Below are 9,435 nucleotides of genomic sequence, written 5' to 3'. Positions count from 1 at the left end.
GCACATAAGGCCTGCCCGGTCCCGCTTGCCATCGTTAAGGAGGTCTCTGCTTTCAGAGACACCTGCCAGCACTGCCCTCGGGTACACGGAGGGGGTCTCTGCCACCCGCATGTATACGCGGGTGATGTGTGACGGAGAGCTATGGCTCAGCCCAGAGATTCCCCCCTCTCCCACTGTTGCTGGGGCACGTGGCTGCTCTGAAGAGCTCCCAAGCCCTGAGGAGCTCCTGACGAAAGACTGGCAGCTCGGGTAGGTCTTGAAGTAGTAATAGAAGCAGTTTGATGTGACATAGCCATCAGGGCAGGAGAGGGAGGTGCGTGTCAGGCTATCTGCAGCATGCAGGAGTCTCTATGTGAGGTAGAAGGTTTGGACCAGGCTTAAGGATGTAGCCTGATGCCTGCCATCACTGCCTCCAGGCAGAGACTTGGGACCTACAGAAACCCTGTATAACCCAGACCAGATTGCAGACTATATTACTCATTTCCATCCCTATGAGGCTCCAGATGTCTTTGCTACTATAGGCCATATGAGGACTGCAGCCTCCTATGGCTCCTTCTTCTCTTGTGGGGACTATAGACTTCAGAGCCCCATGGCCCTCCCTTTCATCAAAGGTTCCCGTCACCCATTGTTTTTTCATGCTAAACATTTGCTTGATCCTTCTCGCTGATCTGCAGGTAGGTCCAAAGGCAGCTAAGAGATTAAAATCAAGAGCAATCACATCTTCATCTAAAAATCTAATTAGTAGCCTGTGCAAAAGATCAAAGGTATAATACAATTCTTAAAAAAAAAAAAAAAAAAGGCAGTTTAACAGGGGGTTGTAGTAATAGTTGCTATTGGATTTAAGGTTTAGTTCAGGTTTCAGTTCACAGTGGTAAGTCTAGCTTTGAGTGTAGCAAAGTCAACATGTGATAGAAAACACTATATAACTTGCAATCTTACAATCTTTCAATTGTTCTTGCCACTGAAGCATTGGTAATTGGGGAATAAGAAAGACTACTATTTCATATCCTGTATCACAAACGGCAAATAGTCTGTTGTAGCTATGGGAATTGGTATGATGGTATCTAAGTTGGGCCCTAGCCAAAAATTTTCCATCCACACCTTTTAGATAACACCAAGACATTCTAATACTCTGTTCAGACTGTAGAGATGGAAGTAGGAAGGTTGGTTGGTTTTTTTTTTCATCGTTCTTCACTATTGTACTTGCATAGGAGCATACCTAGCATAGGTACTGTGAAAGCAAAGTAGATAAGGTAAACTGTTCACCTGCTGAATTGCTACTTAATTGTACTCTTCTGCTGTTCCTAAAAAGAAAGATTATTATCTAAATCTGTACATTTTTAGAGTAGAAAGATTAAGGACAGAAGGTGGCATAATAGGGATCACCGCATCTCATTTCTTCACTTTCTTCATGGCCTTGACATAAATTTTAAAATATTTTCTGTGACATAACTTGCCACGCGCAGAACAAAGCGTCAGCATTGCTATACTGCATTATCACTCCCAGCTAATGTGAACAGGGCTTTGTTCCTTGACTTCTTTCCTCTTTCCATCTGCAGCAGTGGCACCTTCTGGTTGCTTCCCTGTTGCTACATGCCTTTGCTGCCAAAACGGCTTCCCACTACCTACCTCACTATCTTTCTTTCCCTGGACCACTTTGTTGAGTCACTTTTTGCACTGCTATGTGCAGTTGTATGTAAAGCAGTTACTTTGTGGTTAATGCACACAAAAGATAGCCAGGATTAATGAACTACTAAATTAGTATGTCAACCACCTATAGAGTCTTTGCTAGTCAGATGGAAAAGGGTCAGCTTTCACTGCTCCCTGTGGCAGGTGCTTGATGTTGCAATCTTCAGCCTCATTTTTTCCCTTGAGATGTTATTATCTTTCCACATTGATGTCCTTCTTCTTGATCCTTGAGCTGCTACCTGGCCTCATCTCCGCAGTCTTTACTTTTATCTGCAATTTTACCTTTCTTACATTTCACGGCTCGACTCTATGGACTTCCTCATAGCTCTTTCTCTCAATTTAACAATTTCCTCAAAAATCTGAGCAAAGGTTATGCAGCTGTGCCATAGCAGAACTAGGCTGACAGCAGAAACAGTAGGAAAGGAGCGGAGGTTATGTTGCTTCTTTTCATGTTCACCTTTGAAGCATCCATATGGCCTTTACTTCTGCAGTTTCAACACCCTGGAAGGTCCTGGTAGTAAAACTGGGAATGTGCGTTGTGTGGCTTTATTTCAGTAATTTTGCATTAGTGATGCTGTGAGCACATCAGCTGCAAGTCTTCCATGAATAAGTTTATAATTTCCTACATTTTTTCCAAGTCTAAGTAAAGGGATGGGTAGACAGCTTTCTGGAGAACAGAATTTCAGTTGGCAGACTTTTTTTTTTTTTTTTTTTCCCGAGCAGCAGCTTTTAGATGTTAGCAATGATATTAACCTATCTGGAGTATAATCTGCTAAAAATGTAGCCATGAGTGATACATTCCTGGGAAAAATGGAGAAAAAAGTTGAGTATACTCCATACTTTTCTCCGTTACTTTATAGTGTCTAGATATAATGGTGAAAGATTACCTTTGTGTTTATTTTTCAAGAAGCAAAGACCAGTAGTTTCCTGAACTCAGGAGCTACTGAGTCATGGTTTCCTACAGAGGTTTTTGCCTGTGGTTTATTCATTTTGCTGTCTCCTAAATGCAAGATCACATCATTGTTTTTCCCTGAGTAGGAAAACTTTCAGGGACATGAGTCCATAATCCTAAAAAACCTGTAATGAATATTACGATGCATGTTACAGATGTGCTTTCTCTCTAACTGGACACTTCTTTTCATGTCCCCATTATTTTCCAAAAAGCCCAAGTTCCTACCTTGGAAAATAGATATTTTTTTTTACTTTTATTAATGATGATGTGAATGATGAATGTGAACAAGCATGTGTGTGATGTAGTAATGTGTAAGGTACTGATACAGCTGCAGAAATAAGACATACCAACTGGATCACAATGTTTAGGACACAGACATGCTGGTATCCATAGGCTGCACAAACTGCGTTTCTGTTGTGGCAATAAAATCAGCAGAGAATGACATGGCCTAGCTGTTCTACAGCCTGCCAGCTCTGTTATTGCAGGTTTGCAGATACCAAGTTGTCGATGCCCTGACTTGTTAAGACTTCCATGTTCCCAGCCAGGTGTCTCAGCTGCCTGTCTGGCTGTAAGGAACCCAGCAGCTTTAATAGCAGACTCCATACCTACCAGTAAAGTGGATCGTTTGACTCCTAGGCTCCCTAGTCCACTTCCCCACTTATTGGTGGGCTAGTCAATGGACTATCTTAAATCTAAATTCAGTGAGTAGGCAGCCCTCTGAGGATAGCTTTGCTTTTTGCCTGGCTTCCAGGCAAGCAGTTAACCCATGTATGTGTGAAGGGAATGTGTCTGGTATGTAAGATTTACAAGTCCCTAGATATCTGAGAAGCCTCTCTGGTCCTGGACTGCCCAACTGGCAAATGCCACACTCCTGCAGTTCACAAAGACTCATTCCATAGATTTCTAGACTGTGTGGTATAGAATATGTTTTCATTTGGGAAATACCAAAACAGCACTGTGCTGCAAGCTGTTTCTTTACCTTTGGCTGTATGTTCTCTGCAGGGTGGGGCTGTTGGGTGTGCTGCTATGTTTGTCCTAGTGGCAGGTCAGTACAAAAGCAGTTTTGTTGTTGCTTGTGTTTTCGATTGTACTTTTCAATCAATATTTGCCCACCTACTAAAAGGTGGTGCCATGACAATGAATAAAGCAAATGTCAAAGCTCATCATGCCCTGAAAACCTATGTCTCAAAAGCGTGATTAAAAAATAATCCAAATTTTCTTTAGTATACCACATCTGTGTCCATTTTGGATTCTCCTGTACTAGAAGGATGTTGAAATACTGGAGTGAGTGTGGCAGCAGCCCCTGTGATTGTGACTGGAGTGGGTGGTATACAAGGAGAGGCTGAGAGAAATGGTTTTGTCTTAAGAGGAGAGTGCTAAATCAGGATTTTATTAATGTCTCCACCTACCTAATGGAAAAGTATGAAGAGGATGGACAGAGCCAGATTCTTCCTGGATGTACTCAGCAAAAAGACAAAAGACTTGCTGATGAAAGGTGCAACAAGGGATTAGATAGAAAAATAGCCTCATCATGAGCATGGTCGAACACTGGAACAAGGGAGGTTGTGGAGTCTCCATCCTTGCAGATACTCAGAACTCAGCGAGGCAGTGCTTGGACTATATGATCTCTAGAGGTCCCTTTCAATTTAAATTATTCTGTGATTTATCTGATTGCTCTTTTAATCTTTTATACAGCTCTTTATAGAACTAGAATTTTGTTTTCAGCTTATTCTAAATGTGAAGAGAATTCCCCAGGGAATACTTTCTTAAAACAAAATTCAGGGTGGTTTTTTTTTTTCTTACACTAAGCCATTTCTTTGCCAATAGTTCAACAAAGAAACATTCTTTTTGACTGTGGACACTCTCAAGCAGATTTTGTCTGACATTAATTCATCAGATCACATATCTAACTTAAAATGTATAGGTAATAAAATGAAAGCTTTTTTTCTCTTGAAAACTTTACAATCCAGGAAAATTTTGATAATGCAGAGGAATTCTTATGTATCCTTTCTTCATTGTAATAGGGTCTAAGTCAGGTCTTAGGTATAAAGCCAATAGATGGAAGTAGTGGAAAGATAAAGACAATTTAGAAATAATATTTTCTTTTTTTTTTTTTTTAAACTGCTGTCTTGTAAAAAAGAAAAAAAAATAAAAAAGCCCCCCCCCCCCAAGACATTTCCCTGACCAGATATGGTTAGATTTTAAATAAATCCAGATTCAGCTGAATGTATTCCAAAGAAGATTATTTATTCCTGCAATAATTCTTTCTTGTGTGTGGCTTAGATATTTTTTTCTGAATGAAAACTAGATCAGCTGAATGTGTCTTTCAAACCAGTGAGACAGACTCTGCAGGTTTTTTGTTTCAGTAAGAATTGTAAAATAATTCTTAAGGGCAAATTACTCCATTAGGTTAGCGCAGATGTGTCTTTTACATCCAGACCTTGGATGTAATCTCAGCATGCACCTTTCCCACTGGTTTAAGTGGGTCAAAGCTTGCAAAGAAGTCATTAAAGGATGCTTTCTTCATCAACAGGAGGATGGTGAGACTGTATGGGGTCAGCTGACTGATGTAAATGAAAACTAACCTACAGGGTAAGTATTAGTTTTCAGCTTGATAAACAATGTGCTCTTACTACATAGCTATGTAGTTGCTAGTGTTGACAAGAAGACTAGGGTAGAAATTTATGCTCCGAGAACCTTTGAAGGGCAGGACTGTCTCGTCATTGGGAAGATCAAACAAAGCTGACAACAAATCTGCAGCTCAATTACAGCTTTGTCTTAGGTTAGGTTTGTCTCTGAACTGCGCAGTTAATCTGCTTGTCATACTTGCCTTCCCCACAGCTTTTGCAACAAAGTTAGATTTGACTTGTGACCACTATTGCAGCAGTAGCTGTCTTACTATTTCTACTAGCTTTGGACTTCATAAGCATCCTAACCACTGTGATGATTGCCAACGGGAAGTCCCTCTGGACACTGTGTGCTGAGCCTTGATACCCTCTCCAGTTCCTTTTTCTGTACATTATCCTCTGTTCAGCAAAAGAAAGTTGTATCAGCTCTGTAGGATGCAATACAGACTTCCTTGCCTTTATTCATACAAAGGCATTAAACATTTTGATGAGAACTTTGCAGCAAAGACAACATCGATTTTGAATACTGTTATACTACTATTGTCATCAAATATTACTGTAGGTCATCCTGTGACCAACAAATCTCACCCCATTACTGATTTTTGACAGGAATCTTGTATTTGTTTCCATACTTTATTAGCATATTTCTACTTGTGTGAGTGATCTGTGTTGGTGTCCTGGTTTTGGTTGGGATAGAGTTAATCTTCTTTCTAGTAGCTAGTATAGTGTTGTTATGTTTTGGGTTCAGTATGAGAATGTTGATAACACACTGATGTTTTCAGTTGTTGCTAAGTAGTATTTAGACTAAGTCAAGGATTTCTCAGCTTCTCATGCCCAGCCAGCAAGAAGGCTGGAGGGGCACAAGAAGTTGGGAGGGGACACAGCCAGGGCAGCTGACCCAAACTGGCCAAAGGGATATTCCATACAATGTGACATCATGTCCAGTATATAAACTGGGGGGAATGGGGCTGGGGGTAATTGGTGCTCGGGAACTACCTGGGTGTTGGTCGGCGAGTGGTGAGCAATTGCATTCTGCATCACTTGTATATTCCAATCCTTTTTTTATTATTATTGTCATTTTAATATTGCTATCATTATCATTATTATTTTCTTCCTTTCTGTTCTATTAAACTGTTCTTATCTCAACCCATGAGTTTTACTTTTTTTTCCCCCGATTCTCTCCCCCCTCCCACTGGGTGGGGGGGGGGAAGTGAGTGAGGGTGCTTAGTTGCTGGCTGGAGTTAAACCATGACAGCTACACTTGAAAGGTAAGTATGGGCTAGAGCCAATCCATCTTTTTGCATCAGAGGCACATGCCCCACATTTAAGTCACAGAATCATTAATAGTATGAAACAAAACAGTATATTAGCTACCAAGAGTAAAAATAACATTTTACAGCATGGTATGCAGAGTGGCTTTAATGCAAAACAAGCATTGCTTCTGAATGTATGCAGAAAAAGGTTCTGTTTTCTTAGGGGAAATTAATTCTGAGGCGGACGGAGAATTTCACGTTACAGAATATTGACTGCTGCTAACCTTAGCCTATAGAGAACAGTCTCCTTAAACTAATGCTACCTTTTTTGAATACTGTATTATTTACTATGGCCTTTAGCTTAATACTAAAAATTAATCAAAGCAAAATCTAAAGTGCCACTCCCTACTCTGCAACATGTGAAATAACTGTCTTAACCTAGTCTTTCATAAACCTCCTGCACCAGCCCTCAGTACGTTTGTCCATTTCTTTCTTTCCTTCCCTCCTCATTCTTTGTTGGCTTTTTAATCTATCCTCAGTTTCTTCTGAGGTTCTGGTGTTTGTGCTAGTCTTTCTCAGGAAAACAACAGCAAAGTGGCTTTTTCCCAGTCCTCCTGTCCTCAGTCAGCATTTGCTATTGCCAATCTTCTGTTTCTGGGGCTTCTTAGCAATCCTAAGTATGAGCGCTACTTCATGGAAACAATTATTCCTGCAAATTTCCATAATCAGTTGTTCTCTCCAGTCCTACATTAGTCAGATTTGTGTCCACTGCTAGGCTTTTCTTTCTCTTAAAGAGATTATTTTATTAGTTGTATTTCAATAGTGAGAGTCAAACTTTGATAAAAATGTAATGGTTATTTGTCTGTGGAAGTTTCAGACCTTGAAGGTAACTTGGCTCACTCGTAATCTGTATTTTCAGCAAACACATTCTACTAACCCTTTCCAAGAAGTATTCTCTGTGGATGTTTAATTAATCAGCCATTGTATTTTGGAGACAAGAGAATCATTGTACTTTTTTACTACAAGAATTCTTAATGAAAATATTATTTAAAACACATTATATACACCAGCTGATCTGTTTTGTCTGGTGCTGACAGTCTGAAGCATTTCTTCCCATCAAAAGCATATGCATATGTGAAACAGAAGATGAAGATGTTCTTACATTTATACAAATTTTAGGAGGAACTCTTCCTGAGCTTCTGCCAAATGAAGACATTAGGAAACCTCTGATACATACTTTCAGAGAAGACCTTAGAGTTCTTCAGACATTTCTGTAAGTTTTACAATTTTGTATTACGTTTATGTTTGTATTTTACAGTTCTACTTCTGTCTGATCATTTCAGGTTTTCTTTTTCCTTTCTCTGTAATTTGTTCTCGTTTCTGTTGTAAAAAGAATATGAAACAGTAAACATAGTTTTCTCCTGTGTGTGCCTTTCTGTTTATATTCTAGTATTTAAGCCCTAGATGAAAACACTGCTTACTGTAGCAACCACTACTGTTATTACAGTAGTGAACATATCATGGTAGAATTACAATCCTACTTCGGATCTGAATTTAGTAGCCACTAAAAGGAATATTCTCGCATGTTTTATTGTTTTCTGAGGCCAAGAAGCTCAACTTCATGCTTCAGGATCACTGCATTCAGCCTCCTGATCCAAGGCCCCCTAGCTTAACCAGAAGCAAAGAATCCCCGTGTTCTAGGCATCTAGAGAGCAGCTGGCTGCTTCTGTCCTAACCGCTGTCCCCGCTGGATGTTACACAACAGCTCATGTAGCTGACCAAAGTTAAGACTTCTTACCCTGGCAAAGACACAGGCACTCTTGAACGCGGGACCCATTTTGGCCATAGGAATGCCTGATGCTGCTAAGGCCCTGAAACATTAGAACTTGAATATAAGCAGACAACATAATCATTTATTGTAGGTGAGAATTTTTATGGCAGGTTGAGGGTCTTCTCTTCCTAACTATTGGGTCATTCTTTCTTTAAAATTTTAGACCTAATAGGGTAAGGAGCTGAGAACCTTACAGATAACAGTAATTCCTTCTCCTGATGTTCTGCACAATCTAATTCCTGAAGTTTGTTACGTTTTGGAGGTGAAAGGAAAAGCTATTTTGTATGTGGAAGCAAACCCCAAATATAGGTATCTTATGGAAAGTTTTATTACTACTTTTTCTGTTCACAGTTTTGAGAAAGCAGAAAGGAACATCCCTTTCTCTTCTGATATTACCTGCTTTAATGGGTCTGAAGACAAACCACTGATTTAAAAGGTACTTTGCTTAAATGGTTTTCCTCTTATAATTCCACATTTTCCTGTTTTATTGAATCCGTTTCTAGAGTCTTTTGTCTCCTTCACAAATCAACAGACCACTCTCAATGTGTGAACCAAAACAGTTGATATGGGATTAAAAATAATTATTAAATAATAACATTGAAGTATTTATGTAAAATTACCACAATAGTTGACATTTCTCTGACTTTAAATATCTTTTTCAGCCTGGCATGATCTAACAAGTGGAGCTATTTCCTTTTACAGGCTTCCCGGAGATCACTTTTATCTGCTGGAACCCTCTAATGAAATTTTCTTGACAAAACATATAACAAGATGTATAGAAAATGCTGGTCTATGAGTATTTGTCTATTTGAATGGCAGAGGGTGTAAGATAAGTCCACAGTACTTCATAAGAAGTCATTCTTTCTGTACAATTGCATGCAGTTATGCCTAAGTTGTTCTGTTCCTCCTCTGTACTTCTTTAAGAGGGGGATTTTTTCTGATTTTTTGAAAATAAACATTGGCTTTGGGTCTTAAAAATAAAAGTTTTCATCTTTTCTCATCTTGCATGTGCACAAACCCTTCACTTCACTCCATAACCTCGTTTGCAAAAAATGACAGCTATGTTATTTTACTTTTAGAACT

General features: G+C 39.5%; 1 protein-coding gene across 1 annotated transcript; it reads left to right on the top strand.

Annotated features, from left to right (window-relative positions):
* Positions 1-109: 109 nt before the first annotated feature.
* OLAH (oleoyl-ACP hydrolase) lies at positions 110-9,324 on the top strand. The gene is given in 6 exon segments (XM_075041912.1): positions 110-249; positions 5,051-5,210; positions 6,524-6,590; positions 7,617-7,794; positions 8,704-8,804; positions 9,015-9,324. Coding segments are annotated over 6 exon segments (780 nt in total). The 3' UTR covers positions 9,149-9,324.
* The last annotated feature ends 111 nt before the right edge of the window (positions 9,325-9,435 follow it).

This window comes from Buteo buteo, chromosome 2, assembly GCF_964188355.1.
Source record: "Buteo buteo chromosome 2, bButBut1.hap1.1, whole genome shotgun sequence".
Lineage (NCBI taxonomy): Eukaryota > Metazoa > Chordata > Aves > Accipitriformes > Accipitridae > Buteo > Buteo buteo.
The sequence above is the reverse complement of the archived record's forward strand: the minus strand, read 5'-3'. Positions and strand labels throughout refer to the sequence as shown.